The following is a 20,099-nucleotide window of genomic DNA, read 5'->3' on the forward strand; positions in this document are numbered from 1 at the left end:
GGTGCGCCGCCGGACACTGTCCGGTGCGCCAGCCACGTCACCCAACCGTTAGGGTTCGACCGTTGGAGCTTCTGACATGTGGGCCACCGGACAGTCGGTGGTGCACCGGACAGGTCCTGTTCACTGTCCGGTGCGCCATCTGCGCCTGCTCTGACTTCTGCGCGCGCAGTCCGCGCACTATTCACTGTTCCTGTAGCGTTGCAGGCGACCGTTGGCACAGGTAGCCGTTGCTCCGCTTGGCACACCGGACAGTCCGGTGCTACACCGGACAGTCCGGTGAATTATAGCGGAGTGGCTCCCAGAATTCCCGAAGGTGGCAAGTTTGGAGTTGATCCACCCTAGTGCACCGGACATTCCGGTGCGCCAGACCAGGGCCGCCTTCGGTTGTCTTTGCTCCTTTTTGTTTGAACCCTTTCTTGGACTTTTTATTGGTTTGTGTTGAACCTTTGGCACCTGTAGAACTTATAATCTAGAGCAAACTAGTTAGTCCAATTATTTATGTTGGGCGATTCAACCACCAAAATCATTTAGAAAAAGGTGTAAGCCTATTTCCCTTTCAGACCGTCTAGCTTATGTAGCCACTAGGCTGCCATCGGGTCGGCCCACATTCTGTGTCGGACCAACCACAATACGAGGGCCACATATGATGCCCAAAACCGACACGCTCAACAGGCCGTGCGACCCAACCACGAAGGACATCAAACAGGGCCGTGCTTGGACCGAGCCAAAAATGTGCCGGGTTGCGGGCTAAACAGGCGGCCCGTAATGTCTGGACATATATACTTAGATTATAGCCACCAGATTCTTTAAATAGCGAGCTTACTAGAAAAGCTCCACAAAAATTAAGCTGCTGCAAATGGAAAGAGAAAATGTTCAGTGCAAAATCTATATTCGGTGGAATCTCGAGAACTCTTTAGAAAACATACTTAGAAATCTTCACAAAAAAGTTGAAACTATACCCATTCATAATGCATCTATGCATATACATTGTCACAAAATTTAAGATTCAAAATCAATCTAGAAAAAATCATATGAAAATAACACAGTTTAGGTGCATATGTATTAGAAGGTAAATTCTTATAAATTTTGTCCTATAGTGTGTATACGCATCTTAACTTCTGTTATTTTTAAGGAAAAATTCTCAAAATGAATTTAAATCTTAAATTTTCTGATAATATGCATATGTAGATATATTATGGACCTGCATAGTCTCATGAAAAAAAGGGTTAGTTTGGAAACTCAAATTCTCTTCGGATTCAAAGCGAAAAAATAACTGGTAGTTAATTTTTTCCTCAATTCCCACCAATATAAGGGGATTGAGTTTTCAAAGTCGTAGCCCTAAGAATCTGCTCGGTTATGAGTGGATTGAATGAGATTTTATCCGTTCCTAGGTAGAATTGAATAGAAGAGAATTTTATCTCCCTCAAACATTTCTCGTTTATCAAGAAATACACGGGAATCGTTCTATCTGATCAAATCTTATATAAATTAGACAATTAATTTAGCTAGACAATAAATCTGTAAAAAACATATAGACTCTCAATCCCATACAATCGAATAAGGCTTTTTTTTTACGCTTCAGGAGAGTTCGAACCTAGTACTTCCCAAACAGAAATGTGTCGGTCCGCGTCATACTATAGTATCGGGATAAAGAAATACTAGCGGTCGAAAAAATAGCGAGCGTTGTAGCGCCGACGTGGCCCGCTTTCCATTCACAGGCATATAGCATAGCCCCACCAACCGGAAGCCGATAGATGCCCGACCAATCTAATAGCGCCGCAACGCGAAGCGCGAAGCCGCGAAGCCTCGCCTGTCTGGTCAGTTCCTTCGCGCACCGGCACCGCGGCGGCAGTTCAGCATGGTGGCAGCATCCGTAGCCGAGCGGGCCTATGAGGCGGCGACGCGGTCCGCGCTGGTGGCGCTGGAGCGCAACCTCATCCCGGACGCGGTGACCCGGCGCCTGACGCGGCTCCTGCTAGCGCAGCGCCTCCGCCAGGGCTACCTCCCCTCCGCGCCGCTCCAGCTGCAGCAGCTCCTCCAGTTCGTCCACTGTAAGCTCCGACTACAGCGCCTCCAGTTTATCTGTCGGTTGTAAATAGAGCTGTAAGTTAGGCTAGCATGAGACAAAATAATTTCGGCTTAAGTAAAACCATATCTAAATTTGAGTGGGGGCTTGTGCCCCCACTGGCCATAACGTCGGTCCTTCCGTACATCTAGTCATGTCGTACCGTACCATTTATCGTGCTTAAGTTTAAAGAACGACGGCCGTCGGGCCGTGCCATATGGATCGGGATCCCTGCAGTACTGCATGGGCCACTGCCGCGTGGGCTCCGCGTGCGACAGGGCCCACGCGCAGTGACCCAACTGCACGGTGCAGTACGTCAGAGGATCCGTGTCCGTGCCATATCCTAGTCGTTTTTTTTTGTCAGACCATACTTCGGTTTTCTATTTTTTGGTGTGTCTAGGTAGCACCAAATGGCTTAGCCTAAACTTTGACATCTTGTTGTAAGGTAGCACCAAATGGCTTAGCCTAAACTTTGACATCTTGTTGTAAGTACCGACTACCAGTGCAGTACAGTACAGTGGGAAATATTCAACGAATATATGGGATGTCCTACACACACAAAAATAACTTTGTTTAGATAAATAAATAAATGCAAATATTTGTGATATAAGATAAACACCACCAAGTCAATTGTTTTCATAGTAAACCTATTTTGATGATAAGATGTTAATACTATTTCCTGTAAGTATATATTGTTAGCAACATAGGCTTAGGCTCTCTTTGGGACAGTTTCTCGGAAGCGTTTCCATAAAAGCTAGACTAAGGGAATAAATGAGTTGTATACTTGTATGACAGTACTCTATCTGCTTTTCAGTTAAATGAGTGTCATGAGGAATGAGGATATATAAGCACGCCAGAATAAGCTGCAGAAAAGTTTGCCGTTGGGTTGTTAACCAGTTTATAAGTTGTACAACAACATGCCGTTGGGTTGTTAACCAGTTTATAAGTTCTACAAAAACATACCCATAGTATCATAACCCCTTCATTATAATTCTCTGAGTCTCCAACGATAACTAACAGATGCCATATATCTGTTTCGTTATCTAATGTTTCAGTAAAGACTAACCTAACCACCAGAGCGATATGTAATTGCTTACTGGTTTTGTGATGCTATGGATCTCCTAAGAATCGAATATCTCATTACTGCGCCGTGTGTTTTCGTGATGCAGCTCTTGAAGAGATGCCCATTGCCATTGAAACAGACAAAGCTAAAGCCCAACACTATGAGTTGCCAACTACATTTTTCAAGCTAGTGCTGGGAAAGAATCTCAAATACAGGTTTGTGCGCACTCCTTAGTTTTAGCAAAAGACATGTTCTCTTCGGCTCTGATGATACTAGGAACAGGTCTGTTTATATGAGTGGCTGAAGGTGCAGTGTGTAGTCCCACTCCTTGGTTTTAACAAGAGACATTCTCTTTGGTTAATCCACAAATACATTGAATCTTCCAGTTCCTGCTATTTCCCTGGTGATTCAAGCACCCTAGAAGATGCTGAGGTTGCGATGATGGATCTGTATTGTGAGAGGTCGAAACTACAAGATGGCCAAAGTATCCTAGATGTTGGATGTGGATGGGGATCCCTTTCACTGTACATTGCAAAGAAATATAGGAACTGCAGTGTAACAGGGATATGCAACTCTACTACACAGAAGGCTTTTATAGAAGAGCAATGTAGGTAAGTTTAATGGTTTCAGTGCTTCGGTTGTATGTCGAGTCGACTATTTTAATATCTAGTGCCAACATATGTTCTATGTAACCCTTCTAAGTGACTATTGCAGCCTATTCGTGTCACTGCAATCTGTTTCTTGGTCAGCATGTTGTTATATTGCTGTTAATTTTGCAGCTATTGCGAACTTGCAAATAATGAAGTGCAAATACTATTGACAGAAATACTATTGCAAACTTGCAGCTGTTTAAGGATATAAGACCTATTTCTATTATTTCAACCATACTATTGACAGAAATTATCTTTCATATGCATGTACATTTGCTAGATACGCAGACAGATCTTCTACCGCCATATGGTCTATTTTGATTTCCCTTCTGGTAATGCTTTGTTATGCCACATTGTCACTTCAATTCTGTTTCAGGGATAACGAGCTGTCAAATATTGAGATAATCGTAGCCGACATCAGCAAGTTTGAGATGGAGCGCTCTTTTGACAGGATCGTATCTATAGAGATGTTTGAGGTATGGTTCAGTTCGGTGCCTTGCCGTGCTTTGGATGTTCATCAAGGCAAATGATCGTCTGTCATGGCCCTCTATGTAGCACATGAAAAACTACAAGTCGCTTCTTAAGAAGATATCCAGGTGGATGAAAGAGGATGGCCTACTATTCGTTCACCTCTTCTGCCACAAAGCATTTCCATATCACTTTGAGGTAGCAGATTAATGATCCTCAGTTCCACTGTTCATTTGGTGCATTCCACCACCCATTTAACTGCAGCTTGTACCGGTATTTGTATTTGGCTGGTGCACAAAGTCATAGCTAATCTGTGTCAGATGATGCACGCAGCATACTTTTGATTTTAATAGCTAAGGCATTCCATGTGGCCTTAAAGTTCTCCTGTCCTCAAAGAACTTAAGCTCTCAGTATCCGATCCATTCTGAAAGTGATAGTTCTTTGATGTAAACAGTGAAAGTCATAATTACTAATCTTCACCGTTTTAGCACACGGGTAGTATTTAGGTTTCGCTTATTTAAAATTAAAACGAGTTAATCTTTTTATTAAAATATTATTAGTTATGTTAATCTTCATCACCTCACAATTTGACAGGATAAAAACGATGATGACTGGATCACGAGGTATTTCTTCACTGGAGGAACAATGCCATCTGCAAACCTACTTCTATACTTTCAGGTAGTGTATAACCAGTCATTCTTTCTTTCCTTTTTTTTGAGAACTGCCCTTATGCATTAAATATGAATATTGGTTGACGGGCTATACTCTTGTTAATGTTTATATTTACTAACTCTGGTAACGTGCGAGTGTTGACATTTTACTGACTATATTACTGCAGGAGGATGTATCTGTGGTAGATCATTGGCTTGTCAGTGGCACGCATTATGCTAGAACTAGGTATATCCTTCCAAACTTCAAACTATCCTCGCTCTAATAATCCATGAATTCTAAAATGGTTTTAAAAATGTTCTAGTAATCACTAGTAAAGGGTTTCTTGTTTTGCCACACTGTCGAGTTTACACTGTACAATGACAAAATGTCAGGCAACGAATGCCATCTAAATAAATGCTCGAAATGAATCGACATACAGCAAAGTGTAGTATTAACTAACTTGAGCACTTGGGGTCATTTTTGTGTAGCGAGGAGTGGCTAAAACGTATGGACAAGAGCATCACTTCAATAAGGCTGATCTTCGAGGAAACTTATGGGAAGGAATCGACTACCAAATGGATAGCTTATTGGCGGACGTTCTTCATCTCGGTAGCTGAACTTTTTGGATACAACAATGGAGATGAATGGATGGTTGCCCATTACTTGTTCCGAAAGAAGTAGAGGCTACTGCTTGGAAGTACCCAATCAAAAATCAATGTTTTCAGTAATTTTGTCATGTACATCGACGAACAACTCCTTTTCTGGCACGTAGTTGTATCTCGTACCGACTTCGTAGTGGTTTCAAAAACAAAATCTGGAATCCCTGTTGTGAAATTTCATCTTGGACAGCGCCTGCATATGCTTTGCAGAGTTAGGCTAATTCTTGCAACTATGCCTTCAGATGTTTGTAGAGTTAGGCTCATTCTTGAAAGAAAACAAAGGATTGTTTTTTTAGATAATAATGGAATTAAGGTTCTGGCTTCAGCCCTCTTCAAAGAAGAGGCATCAGTCCATACTTATTACAAAATAAAAAATGTCTTGCACACCCAGGACCTCTAAGCTTAACAGACGATCTGAAAAATAAAAGGGCATCTATTCAAGGTGAATTGTAGTGTATTCCATTCTACTAGACGAAGGATCAAATAGTCGACTAGAGAGAAGATGAATGAGAGCCAATAAAATAACTCTAGTGCTGAAACACTCTTGATTTAATTCCCAATGTTCAACCCAAAAAGCCCACTAATTAAGATACCAAAAGCTCTGAAAAGGGTCAAATCAAGAACAACTCAATCAATTATCTATCAGATGTTGAAGACAAATTTCTAGGAGGATTATATATCCACTAAAACAAAAGGAATTTAGTTTGGACACAATAGAGTCCGAGGGAAAACCAAACGAAAGACACTTAGACGCTCAAACGGTCGGCACTTCTGTAGGACCAGTGAGGCGACCAAAAAGGGTGAATAGAAGTCAATTAGATTTTGCTTTTAAACATTGAAAATGAACATTTCATTTTAATTGAGATGAAGCAAACGCTCAAACCAAGAACATATCAGCGCATGAGTGATCTCATGATTACAAAATGTTACTAATACTCACATGAGGCCAGAAAAATAAATGGATCACAAATCGGACACTGAAAAGTCCAAAACAGTCCAAAACAGTATCGCGAACAAGTGTTGTTTTAAACAGTACGAAATTTTGTTCTTCAATCCAAAACTGAACCAAACGAACTCCGATTAAGATGAAATTTTACACTCACCTGAGCAAATATATTTTCAAGATCTCCACAATATTTAAGCTCAATCAGACTTGTGAACAAACCGCAGATTTAAAAATACATCCAGAAATTGGGGTTTTCTAGAATGAGTTCAAACTGATTTTTTCTCAAATCGCGACCAAAATCTGCAACAATTAGATGCATGCAGCGGTCTGAGGAGTACAACTCACCACCTATCAATCCCCAACCAAATACTCTCAACAGAATCAAAGGTTTTCTAAAAAACACAAGATCAAGGAAAGGGAGAAACCAAGAATATAAAACTTCAGAAATTTCAACAAGGGTACAAACTGAGATTTGAAGGCAAAGAGCCCTGTGGGCCGGACCGGCGACCCTTTCTCCAATTAAACTTGAAAATCAAGAACACATTAAAAGTACAAAATCGTTGTGGATCCCTCGGGTCAATTGGTGTCTACCTAGAGAGAAAACTATAAGCTCTAAAATGAGTGCTCTAAACAAATGACAGCCAAAAGATGCTGAACTAACCAACCCTCCCCTCTATTTATAGAGAGTTGTTCTTACTTTCTAAACTACCCCTATTTATATAGAGCCTATCCACTTCATCGAGGCGAAATGGACCAACTCCTAGGTTTTCGATCCGACGGCCACGTCCTTCACACGGAGTTGTTTTGCCTTGACGCACCCTCCGCGATCATGCCACATGTCGCCACTGGTTCCCTCCGGAACCGTCGTCGCCGAGTTTTGAGGCCCAAACTCAGCAAAAACCCGCCATCTGTAGCGCTAAGTGGTTTTGAGGCCCAAACCACCAAACCTACCGTGAGCACCGCACCTCGTGCACGTCCTCCACGACCATACGCGTGTCCCGCCATCCGTTGACCACGCCGAGAACACGATCCACTTCACCACGTCTTCACGCGATTGCGTGTCCCAGGTGTCAGCCACCGCGACTGGTCACCCGGTTGCTTTGGTCCGTCAGTCAAGGCCCAGCACTCACTCTTCACCGCTACCGGTCCATCAGCACGAGCCCGCATGACCTTCACCTCAGTCGTCGACCACTATTCCTGTGCTCCATACTTGTACACCACAAGCTGACCGACATGGTTGCACAAGCATAATCTCATAATCTGGCCAGTCCACTAACTATTTCAGAGTGCTACCCGTTCACTCATCATCAACCCGAACCACAAGGGACAAGCCAACCTTGTGTTCGCAGCTTCACTATTGGATGACACTCCAGAGCTTATTCTTCAAAAGAGGTATGTTGCTTGTGGTCATAAATCCATTCTGCAGGTGTTGCTTAAGTGGACAGGAATGTCGTGTGACCTCGCTACCTATTAAGATTATGAAGCTGTGTGGCAAAGCTTTCGGCGTGCACCTGCTTGTGGCAAGTAGGCTCATTCGGAGGGGAGGTTAGCGTTAGACTCTTGTTAGGGTTGTGGCTTGAGCCCTCTTGTATTTATCTGTTTACCTCTATGTAATGGGTGTTGTAATATAATATAAGTGAATTGCACACCTCCTCTTATCAGTTTAAGCTTTTGGGTTGAATTGGTTGGTGCTTGCAACTTAATATAGTATTAGAGACAGAGGTCATGAGTTCGAATTCTAGCTAGCACAATTAAACAAAATAATTGTTGCTCGTTCTTATTCCACGTCTAAAACCCAAGAGATGCTCAACGTGAGGGGAGTATTGGAATATAATATAAGTGAATTGCACACCCCCTCCTATCAGCTTAAGTTTTTGGGTTGAATTGGTTGGTGCATGTAACTTAATAATGGGCTTAGTCCACCTATTTGGTCGATATAATATACTAAAAACCCTTATTAAGGTTAGAGTTTCTCACATACTATAGAGCTAGGTTTTAGTTTCTCTCTCTTCTCCTTCCCTTCCCCAGCCGCCGGCCATGTCTTGTCCCCGTTGCTGGCCCCCACCCACCACGTCGGCCACCCTAGGCCACCGGCAACCTCCCCCCTCCTCCCTCCCTAGGACCCTCCCACGGCTCTAACCTCGCCATCGACGGCCCTGTAAACGCCGCGGCCTGTCCGCCCAGCTGCTGGACATGCCAGCCATGGCCAGAGCTTCGCCCTGTCCAGCTGGACGTCGCGCTGGGCTTCTTCCCGGCATTCGCTCACCCACGTCGGGCTTCTAAAGCCGCACCTGCTCCGCGTCCTTTCCTGATGACCGTCACAGCGAGTGTCTCCCCACAGACCACCTCTTTCTGCGCTTCCGATTGTGCCTAGGGATGGCCGCCCCTTCCTCGATCTCCGGTGACCTCCGCCAAGTCACCACCGACGCCCACGACTCTCTTCCCGGCGCGGCAGCGTGCTCCTAGCTGTCGTCCACCACGTATGGGGCGCAGGGCTCCCACGCTCGCAACTCCTACCGCAAGCCTGTGCCGTTCACCTCCCTGGCTAGTGCACCCCCATTGCCAGGAACCTATCCACTCCCGGCGTGTTTCTCCAGCCTCCGTCTGTGCCTTCTCCTTCGTCGGCGCCTCCCCTTGTGGCTTTGGGCAATGGCACTACTGTCCCCGTTGGTGGCTCTCCGACCCCACCGGCACCCCTTTCCCACGCCGGCACAAAACTATCCCTGGATGCCTGCGGCCCCCACACCACCATCCCCACCACTGTCGGAACTTGCTCACAGGCGCAAGTTGATCCAACGGGGGGTGTAATAGCGCAAATAGGGTTTCAGCACGTGATGGCAAAAGCTATGTTCGTCTAGCCTCTTAAGGGCACTGTGCGAGAGTATTTATAGGTGTCCGGATGCCCAGCGTCCCGTGTTAAGGACGCATATGCCCTCAGACACCTAGGTTATCCCCGGAATATTCCCATAAAGCGGGGTTACAGACTGTAATTACCGGGACGCCTTTACAAATTAGGCCCGTAACACGCAGCGGCCACGCAGGGCCCGTTACAATGGGCCGGATCACACGTGGGCCTCCATGCTGGACGAGGCCGCACGATGGGATGACCTCGTCATGGGTCTTCGTCCGATGTCGTATGGGGCGAAGGGTGTCCCTGCCCGTTGTCTTGTCTCCGTTGGGCCAACGACTACAGCGAAGGCCTCGAGCGAAAGGTGGCGTCTTCGCCTTCGCCCCAACATTTGCCCTCCGAGGAACCAGTTCGACTAAGTCATCTGGTGCCGAAGACGTCGCTAGATGGCGGAGACGCTGCCCTCGCTCGAAGTGGTTCCGCGGGGGTTTTTGACATGACCGTTGATTGACACCGTACTGTTGGACTGCGGGTTTCCCGAAGCGCCGCGCCCTGTGTATAAAAGGGGGGCGGGGGCGGCGCGTTTTGAACTTGATCCTTCCGCGCTCCGTGAAAACCCTAGCCACTTTTTCCACTGTCTTGCTGCTCGTCTGCCCTCCTTGCTCTTGTTCACCGGAGATCTGGCTCGAGTGAAGCAGACCGCCCGCCGCCGCCGACGGTACGTAGCGATGCCGACCTCTTCTTCTTCTGCTGCCGCTACGCCGCCGGCCGACGCGTCGTCTGAGGAAACGCTGAGTACTGTGGCGGCGGAGGAGCTGCGCGCCGGCGATACGGTGGATTTTGGTGTGTCGCGGATGTCGTCGGTCCGCGTGCAAGATATGCAGCGGCTTGGTTACTTTGGCGGCGGAGTTGCTCGTGTCCCGGGGACGGAGGAAGTCCCCGAGCCGGAAGGCGAGTTGGTTGTGTTCGAGGCGTTCTTTGTCGCTGGTCTCCGCCTGCCTGCACACCGATTTGTTGGAGAAGTCCTGCGCAGATTTAACGTTCAGATCCATCAGCTGACTCTGAATGCCGTGGTGGCTCTGTCGAAGTATGTCTGGCCGATGACTTCGTACGGCGGACAACCATCAGTCGAAGTCTTCGCGAAGTACTATTGCCTGCACTGGCAGAAGAGGATGATTGGAAATGAAGTTGCCCAGTTTGGGTCATGTACATTTACGCCGAAGACCGGCAAGACCACGATGGAGGTAGTTGAGTTGGTTCCTTGCGCCCGCAACAAGTGGGGCAATTGGCATGAGTTTTGGTTCTACGTCGCGGAGGGTACAGTCGAAGACCATCCGGGGCTCCCCGTGTTCGAGATGTGCTCGCATTTTTACTCAGCATACCCGCCTTTTGAAGTGGCGGAGGAGGATGCGAACGAAGGGGCCCTTCGGTGCGCCGCCGGCCTGAGCAGCGGGCGCGACTTGGTTGAAGAGTTTGTGGCGTACGGGGTATGGCCTTTGGCGCATGGCTGGGTGCTGGGCGAAGTGTGCCCTCGCCAGATGCCTTCCCATGGTGGGAAGCTGGTGCGAAGTCCTGCCTTCGCGCTGGATCTGCATAGCCGCGATCCGACCGCCTTTGTGCGTGAGGCGGAGGATGGGGCGGTGCGGATCGTTGGTCGGTACGTGCCGAGGACAGAGGGCCAGCGTAGCTGGGACATTCGCGGGTCAAATGACTGCTTGAACAGGGTTTTTGAGTTGAATCATCTGCCGTATGGCGGTTATCCCGGCCAAGACGATGTGGATCGTCGTGGGAAGAAACCGGTGGTAGAGTCTGGAGACGACCCCGCACCGGCGGCCGCCCCGTCCTCTAAGAAGAGGAAACTAGGTACTGCTGTGGGAGGACTTGGGGTTTCCGATGGTTTTGCTAGAGAATTGATGAGGACATGCGCGGCCCCGGGGGGAAGGATGTCTTCGCCCGAGCTCCGGGAGTCTTCGGCGCGGATGCTAAGGGTTACCGGGGGTTGGTGGCCTAAGAATGTTCCTGTCCCCCACGTGGCCGGCGAAGACTTTTTTACATCTCGCATGGTTCGTGATTGGAAAGTGTTTCCTTACGGGCGGAATATTGATGCTGTTGTGTCGGCAGTGATGGACAAGGATCGCCAGGGAGCTGCACAGAAGCGCCAGGCGGTCGTTAGGCTTCATGAAGCTAGGCCAAAGAGGCAGCGGGGGGCTGCGAAGGCTACTGCCCCCGGCGGAGGCCAGCCGCCGCTGGCGGCGAAGTCGGCCGTCCCTGCATCCAGCAGGGCGCCGGAGGCTACGAAGGCTACTGCTGCCGGTGGTTCCAAGTCTGTGAAGGCCGCCCCTGTGCCCAGCGGGGTGCCGGAGGCTGCGAAGGCGGCCCGAGAGTTACCGCCGCCGGGCAAGCGCATCGCCGTCTTCGCCACCGACATTAGTGTGGAAGATTATCTTGTTGGTAAGTCGCTGGCTCGAGTTTTTTTTGGATAATAAGTTGATCTGTTGTAGGGTCGGACGAAGGCCAACTTGTTGTTGCTCCGCCTGCTGGGGCGAAGGGCGGTGCTTTTAGTGCCGGTGGCGAGATTCCGGCGCTCGCTGCAGTCAGGGACGAGGTGGGTGCTGTGTCCCGCCGGCTGAAGGAGCTGAAGGAGGCACTGAGTCAGGTACATGGAACTGGACTTTGGTTTTTTACCGGCTTTGCTGGGGCTGTGGTCTTATGTGTGTCTTGTAGGCGGCTGACTTCGCTGACCGCATGGCATCGGGGGCCCTGACGGCAGTTGTGTCTGCCGAAGTCGAGAGACTTCGGACGCAACATGCTGACGCCGTCCGGGAGAAGTCGGCCACCGACAGTAAATGCCGCAAGCTGGCGGACAAGGTGGCTGTGCTGGAGGGTGAGAAGGCTGACCTCCGGCGCCAACTGGTGGAGGATAGGAAGGAGGCTAATGAGGCCCTCGCCAAGGCGCAGGCTGCGCAGGCGGAGGCCAATTTGGCGTGGGTGGAGGGCAGTCTTGCCAGGCAGCGCGCCGAGCAGTTGGAGGAGCGGCTCAGCGCTCTGCAGAGCCGTGTGGAGAGGGCCAAGGCCTCGACGCGCACGGAGGCTGAGCGGACACGCAAACAACTTATGGATTCATACCATGAGCTGGGCGCGCGGACCGCTGAATTTGAAGTGCCAGACCGAGAGCCCGGACTTCGCTGCCTTGAGTGGGTACAGGAGGAGCTGCAGGTGCTCCCCACCATCGTGGAGGGGTTTATGTCTTATGCCTCCCTGGTCACCTGCGAGGGGGCGATGAACGCGCTCTCTCGCGAAGGGTGCCGGCACTATGAGGTCTTGGACCAAGCTGATGAGGATTTCGAGCGTGATATCTACAAGGTTGAGGACCCTATAGTGAAGGAATCCGCCGGAGCCCTCTACGACCGGATGTGGGGCCCCCACGGTCGAGAGGTGGTTAGGGAGCGGGCCGAGACGGCGAGGGGTCAGGTAATTGTTTGGCTTTTGTTTGGTGTTTGTTGAGTGTGGGCTATGTATGGGTTTGCTGAATTTGTGTGCTGTGTCTCAGGCGGCGCGTGGCGAGAGGGTGGATGATTTTGGGGCTTTGAACAGCGCTCTGCCTGACCCGGAGTCGAACCCGGCGGCGGCTGTGTCCGAGGTCGCCCTGGAGCTGCCCCCGGAAACCGCCGAAGGCGCTCCTGATGCCCCCGCAGCCGCTGCGGCTGGCGGAGGCCCGCCCCCGGAGACCGCCAAAGGCGTTCCTGATGTCCCTGCAGCCGCTGCGGCCGGCGGAGGCCCGCCGCCAACTGCTGTGCCGAGGGCTGAGGATCCTGTGACGGTGGCGGCAGAGGCGACGGCGGAGGCTCCCACGACGGCTGGGTCTTCGCAGGTGGCCTAGTGGGTGTGGGTAGTTAGGAAATTTTGGATATTGTTGCTGAACCTTGGTTGCTGCGCAGGTTCAAGATTTTGGGCCTGCGCACGCAACCGCTACTACTAATTGTTTGACGGCTTCGACTATGGATGATGGGAATAAATCGGACGGGTCTACATCTAAGTTTTCTGATTTTGGTGACTCTGGGAGCTCGGTTGAGTGGACTGAGGAGTCGTCGGATGAGGACTTGGACTACTTTGCGGCCTTGGATGTGGCAGCAGCGGAGGCTTCGCCGCAAGCAGCGGATGCTAAAGTTGTGCCTGGTCCGAGTACTGGGCGTAGGCGGCGAAGGGCGGTTGCGAAGCGTCGAGTGAGTGGGGCGGACGTCGGTCGGCTTCGTGTGAGTGGGGCTGGCAGGCAGGAACTGTTGTCCTTGCCGGCCGCTGTGAGTGCAGGTGAGGGGGAGTTGCGAAGTCTTTTTGCGGGTGAGGAGCTTAGGATAATGTTATTTAACTATAGGGAGATGAGAATTATTCCGAAGGTTGAGCCGATGTAGAGTGTGATGCCCTCGCTTGTACATGTGTAATGGCTTGTATGATGAGGTTGTGTGCCTTCGCACACTCGGCTATGTTCGCGAGGGCGTTATGTGCTTGGTCTGGTGTATTTGTTATGTTGGTCTGGTGCGCATGTAGTCGGTCTTTGTGCGGACAATTTGGTGTAGCCGTTTTTGCACTCGTTAGGCTTCGTCCGGCTGTACCATTGTAGTCGGTTCGTCGCACTTGTTGCGCTGTCCCTGCTGCACCCTGAGGCGACTTCTGCAGGGATAGTCTTCGCGGAAAACTAGGATTTTTCGCACTTACTGTGCTAGCCCGGCTGCACCCTTAGGCGATTGTTGCACGGGTAGTCTTCGCGGAAGACCTCGATTTTTCGTATTTGTAGTGCTAATCCGGCGGCACCCTTGAGCGGCTTCTGCGCGGATAGCCCTCGCGGAAGACCTCGATTTTTCGCACTTGTTGTGCTAGTCCGGCTGCACCCTTAGGCGACTTCTGCGCGGATAGTCTTCGTGGAAGACTTCGATTTTTCGCACTTGTTGTGCTAGTCCGGCTGCACCCTTAGGCGACTTCTGCGCGGATAGTCTTCGTGGAAGACTTCGATTTTTCGCACTTGTTGTGCTAGTCCGGCTGCACCCTTAGGCGACTTCTGCGCGGATAGTCTTCGTGGAAGACTTCGATTTTTCGCACTTTTGTGCTAGTCCGGCTGCACCCTTAGGCGACTTCTGCGCGGATAGTCTTCGTGGAAGACTTCGATTTTTCGCACTTTTGTGCTAGTCCGGCTGCACCCTTAGGCGACTTCTGCGCGGAGTTGTCGCACGCGAGGGCGGCTGCCGCTAGACCTCGCGGTGACTTTGTATTAGTCGAATGTCGAAGACCGTCTGTGCGGTCTTGTTTCGACGTGGATTTTGTGGGGGATTTCTCTTGTATATTACATGACTCCGCCTCGTTAAAAACCTCACCCCCCGGGAGGAAAAGAGTGCGGGCCAAAACAAAATTGTTTTTGCAAATTACAAGGGCGAGCTGGCCCTGATGAGTCAAACAAAAAATTTGCGCAGATTATCAATGTTCCAGGAATGCTCTAAGTCTTCGCCGTTTGGCGTTGCAAGCCTGTATGCGCTGGGAGAGGCCTTCGACTTGACAATGTAAGGGCCTTCCCACATGGGCTCCAGCTTGCCTCTGGACTCCGTTCGAGCTGTCCGGACGAGGACGAGGTCCCCTTTGCTGAATTCCCTTGGGATGACTGCCTGGTCGTGCCATGCTTTTGTCTGGGCTTGGTATTTGTCCAGAGCCTGTAGGGCGAAGACGCGGTCTCCATCGATGAGATCCTTCGAAGTCGGCTCGTCTACGTCTGGGACGGCCGACGCGGCTGTCCGAGGCGACCCATGCTTTATTTCTTGCGGAGTCATGGCCTCCGATCCGTATAATAGGCGGAAGGGGGTAAACCCAGTCGCCCTGCACTCAGTTGTATTCAGTGCCCAGACCACTTCGGGTAACAGGTCGGGCCACTTGCCTTTTTTGTCGTCGAGGAGCATTTTCTTGACAGCTGTGAAATTTTTGCCGTTGGCGCGCTCCACGACTCCGTTGGACTGGGGGTGGTACACGGAGGCGAAGGCAAGCTTGGTGCCGATGGAGAAGCAGAAGTCTTTGAAATCTTGGTTGTCGAACTGCTTGCCATTATCGATCGTGAGTTTGGATGGTACTCCGAAGCGGCAAACAATAATATTTTGCCAGAAGAATTTCTGGGCCGTCTTTGATGTGATGGTGGATACTGCCCTCGCTTCAATCCATTTGGTGAAGTATTCAACGGCTACAAAGGTGAACTTGAGGTTCCCCTGAGCCGTGGGCAGGGGCCCGACAATGTCTAGGCCCCAGCGCTGAAGGGGCCACGTGTGGGCGATCAGCTTCGTGAACTGCGAGGGGCGTCCCGAGCGTGGGGAAAATTTCTGACAGGCCTCGCAGGATCTGACAACCCGATTTGCGGCGCAGATGATGGCGGGCCAGTAGAAACCTTGGCGTATCACCTTTGCCGCTAGGGCCCTGGGGCCTGCGTGGGAGCCGCAGGTCCCCCTGTGGACTTCGCGCAGGATTTGAACGCCTTCGGTCTCGGTGACACACTTAAGCATCGGCTGACTGACCCCCTTTTTGTAAAGTTGGCCCTCGATCAATGCGAAGTCCCGGCTTCGGTGGTGGAGGCGCTTGGCCTCGCTGCTGTTGACTGGGTGATAGTACCCCTGCAGGTACAGGGTTATTGGCGCCCGCCAGTCTTCGGTCATGATAAGATTGATCATGCGGTGGCCCTCGCTGTCGTTGGTTATTTGGAGCCCTTCAGGGCTGAGGACGACTGGCGTGCCAATGACGTGATAGAATACGTCGGAGGGTAGGACTTCACCCCTGGCGGCTGCCTTGGCCAATGCGTTGGCTTCTTCATTCTTGGCCCGGTCCACATGCTGCAATGTGAATCCCTTGAATTGTTTCTCGAGACTTCGGATGGCCGCGAGGTACTGCATAAGTGCGGGGTCCTTTGCTGCATAGTCTTTCTCGACTTGGCCGACGACTACCTTGGAGTCTGTTCGGACTATACAGGTGGTGACGCCGAGGGCTCTTAATTTGCGGAGGCCGAGGATGACAACTTCGTATTCTGCTATGTTGTTTGTGCATCTGTCAGATTTCAGAGCGAAGCTTAAGCGTGCCGCGTATCTGTGTCTGACCCCGGCGGGTGAGGTGATGACTGCAGCAGCGCCTGCCCCCGCATGGCACCAAGCGCCGTCGCAGTGGATTGTCCAAACCTTCTCTGTGGACAGATCCGGCTGTGTTATTGGCCCGGTCCAGTCGACGACGAAGTCTGCTAGAACTTGTGACTTGATCGCTGTCCTGGGCTCGAAAGTGATGTGGTAGCCGGAGAGTTCGGCCGCCCATTTGGTGATCCGTACCGATGCCTCCGGGTTTCTGAATAATTCGCCGAGTCCCCTATCTGAGGTGACGCGGACCTTGAATGCTTCGAAGTAGTGGCGCAATTTGCGCGAAGACATAACAACTGCATATGCAATCTTTTCGAGCTCCGTCATGTTACATTTTGACGGTGTGAGCACTTCGGAGACATAATATACTGGGCACTGCCTGATCATGCCCTCTACTGTCTGCTCCTGAACCAGTGCCACACTGACCGCGTGCGGCGAAGCCGCAACGTAAAGCAACAGTGGTTGCGAAGAGTCGGGGCTCGTAAGAACGGCCAACTCCATCAGGTACTGTTTTAGTGAGGCGAAGGTCGTCGCCTGCTCTGGTCCCCAAGCGAAGTCTTTTGCGCCGCGGAGTGTTTTGAGGAAGGGAAGACTTCGCTCAGCAGATTTAGAAATGAACCTGTTGAGGGCGGCCATTCTGCCCGTCAGACGCTGGACCTCTCTGGCTGACTGCGGGGGCTTCATGTTGATAATGGCCTAGATTTTGGTTGGGTTGGCCTCGATGCCGCGGTGTGATACCAGATAACCCAATATTTTCCCCTGTCGAACACCGAAGATGCACTTATCGGGGTTCAGGTGAAGTCGTGCGTCCCGCATGTTCGCGATTGTCTCGGCGAGGTCTGCGAGATGGTCCTCTTTATTCCTGCTGGCGACGACGATGTCATCCACGTATGTGAATACGTTTCTGCCGACTTGCCCTTCGAGCACTGTTTTAGTGAGCCGGGAGAAGGTGGACCCGGCGTTCTTGAGTCCCTCCGGCATTCTGATAAAGCAATATGTGCCGAAGGGTGTTATGAAGCTGGTGCTGGCCTTGTCCTCCTTCATGTATATTTGATGATAACCGAAGAAGCAGTCGAGGAGTGACATGACCTCGCACCCGGCCGCGCTATCGACTATTTTGTCGATCTGGGGCAACGGGAAGTTGTCCTTTGGGCAGGCCTTGTTGAGGATGGTGAAGTCTATGCACATTTGCCACTTGCCGCTCTTTTTCTGCACCATTACCACGTTGGAGAGCCACGTGGGGTAAGCCACTGGCTCGATAAATTTGGCTTCCAGGAGGCGGTGTACCTCTGCCTTGGCGGCCTCTGTCTTCTCATCGGACATTTTGCGAAGCCATTGTTTTTTCAGTCTCACCGAGGGGTCGATTCCCAAGCTGTGCTCAATTATGGATCGGCTGACCCCGACCAGGTCGAGGGCTGACCAAGCGAAGACATCCTTGTTCTTGGACAAGCAACACAGGAGTTTTTCCTCGTCATGCGAAGTGAGGTCTTCGCTGATCGTGACTGTTTGCTTGGGCGTGGCCTGGTCGAGGGGAACAGTCTTGGTCCCGTCGTTGCTTTGCAGCTGCGCCTTGTGTTGTTTTTCAGTTGGGCTGGCGGGCGCTGGGACCTCGCGCTGGGCCATGAGGCAGTGGACATTTCTTTGCCCGGGGACGAAGTCCCGCTCTATATTGCGCGCAGTCTGCTGATTGCCGTAGACCGAGATGGCGCCTAACGGACCTGGTATCTTCATGCACAGGTACAATCCGTGAATGGCTGCCTCAAACTTGTTGATGGAGCCCCGGCCCATGATGGCGTTGTACGGATACACCATGTCGACGATGTCAAAGGTTATCTGCTCACTTCGAGCATTGGGCGCTACACCGAAGGAGAGTGGCAACTCTATTTTGCCGATAGGAAAGGTGCCCTTGCCGCCGAAGCCGTACAACGGATTGTCCGAAGGCTTGAGCAAGCTGTGGCTTATGCCCATGCGGTCGAAGGCATGGAGGAAAATGATGTCTGCCTGACTGCCATTATCAACGAGGACTTTGTGCAGGTCCCAGCCTGCCACGCTGCAGTTGATGACCATGGCGTCGATATGGGGGGCGCTACACAGGTCGACGTCTCGGGCATCGAAAGTTAGCGGTACATGGGACCACTTCGTCTGTACGACTGGACCGGTGATGGCGACATGGTTGATGCTGCGGTAGTGGTCCCGCTTCTGTCGCTTGGTGTCGAAGTCGACACTGGACCCCCCAGTGATCATATGAATGACTCCGCGATACGGCTGATCGGCGAAGTCTTCTTGCTTGGGGGCATGGGGGTGGGGGATGTTTTGTTGTTGCTGGTGTGGAGGCGGGGGTGGGGGAGGTACGATTTGTACTTCCTGATGGTGTTGGTAAGCGTGGTGCGGTGGATGCGGGGTGGGGGCGTGGATGTATGGTGGAGGGTGTTGCTGATAAGTGTGCGCGACGACTCTTGGGTTGTCGGCCGGTTGCGTCCGTGCCATTCTGTCTCTGGTGGCCTTCGTCTCTGGGCAGTCTTTGGTTTGGTGGGCGCAGTCTTCGCCATGGAAGAGACAGTAGAATCGGCGCGGCGGCTGCGCGCGTCCCCTGCCCCTACCGCGAGTTCCACTTCCGCGGCCCTGGGGGGGATATTCCTGGCGGCGAGGGGCATCACCAGCGGGGTGCTGGTTGGCAATGTTGTGCACCTGCTGCTGATTACGGCCGTCTCGACCGGAGTCTGGCTGCGGAGTCCTCGTCCACGTGCGGCTGGATTGTGGAGCATCTTTGGGTTTCCTCTGAGACTCAACCTTGCGCTGGTGGAGCTCTTCGGATTTGGCATATTTTTCAAATAGTTGATATAATTCCTGGAGGTTCTTGGGCGGGTCCCTGATGCAGTGGCTGTAAAGGACGCCGGCGCGAAGGCCACTGATGGCGTAGTGAATGGCGATCTGGTCGTCAACTGAGGGCAGCTGTGACTTGAGTGTTAGAAACTTGCGGTAATACTCCTGCAGAGTCTCTTTTTCCAGCTGCTTGCAGAGTGAGAGTTCGGCCAAGGCGTCGGTGTCTGGGCGGTACCCTTGGAAGTTGAGCAGGAATTTGTCCCTTAGGCTTCTCCAGGAGTCAATGGACAGCGGGGGCAACCTGGTGAACCAGGTGAGAGCTGGGCCTTCGAGGGCGATGATGAAAGACTTGGCCATTGTGGCGTCGTCCCCTCCGGAAGATGCAACGGCAACCTGATAACTCATGATGTACTGTGCTGGGTCCGTGCTGCCGTTGTACTTGGGATAGGTCCCTGCCCGGAAGTTGGCAGGCCAGGGTGTCACTTGCAGATGTGGCGCCAGGGGACTTCGCTCGTCGAGGTAGTTGACCCCTTGAAATGGCGCAGCGTGTGGAAAGGTGTAGTCGCGCTGGGGGAAGTGCGGGTCTTCCACTTGCGCGCGCTGTTGCAGGGGTGGCCCGTGCTACAAGCCGAGGTGGCCTTCGCGCTGCATCAGTGCGATCTCCCGCTCGAGGTCCTGGGCCTTCTGCTCTTCGTCGCGTATCATTTGCCGCACCTTGGCTAGTGCAGACACGCGCTGGCGCTTGGCCTCCAGTATCTCTTTTTGCCTCTGGAGATTGCGG

The 20,099-nt window shown here is 51.5% G+C and overlaps 1 protein-coding gene across 1 annotated transcript; it reads left to right on the forward strand.

The window, feature by feature from the left end:
- Window positions 1–1,688: 1,688 nt before the first annotated feature.
- On the forward strand, window positions 1,689–5,878 carry LOC100272247 (uncharacterized). The gene is made up of 8 exons (NM_001359589.1): window positions 1,689–2,051; window positions 3,235–3,343; window positions 3,515–3,739; window positions 4,155–4,254; window positions 4,334–4,444; window positions 4,841–4,924; window positions 5,085–5,143; window positions 5,386–5,878. The coding sequence occupies exons 1-8, from the start codon at window positions 1,859–1,861 to the stop codon at window positions 5,576–5,578; spliced, it is 1,074 nt and encodes a 357-aa protein (NP_001346518.1). The 5' UTR covers window positions 1,689–1,858; the 3' UTR covers window positions 5,579–5,878.
- The last annotated feature ends 14,221 nt before the right edge of the window (window positions 5,879–20,099 follow it).

The sequence above is a fragment of the Zea mays genome, chromosome 9, assembly GCF_902167145.1.
Source record: "Zea mays cultivar B73 chromosome 9, Zm-B73-REFERENCE-NAM-5.0, whole genome shotgun sequence".
NCBI classification, from domain to species: Eukaryota; Viridiplantae; Streptophyta; class Magnoliopsida; order Poales; family Poaceae; genus Zea; species Zea mays.

Bases quoted from the DNA above. Each gene is read 5' to 3' on its own strand.
- LOC100272247 (NM_001359589.1), top strand. From the start codon at position 1,859: ATGGTGGCAGCATCCGTAGCCGAGCGGGCCTATGAGGCGGCGACGCGG. The intron at 3,344-3,514 runs GTTTGTGCGCAC...TGAATCTTCCAG, and splicing joins GGAAAGAATCTCAAATACAG to TTCCTGCTATTTCCCTGGTG. The intron at 4,255-4,333 runs GTATGGTTCAGT...CCCTCTATGTAG, and splicing joins TATCTATAGAGATGTTTGAG to CACATGAAAAACTACAAGTC.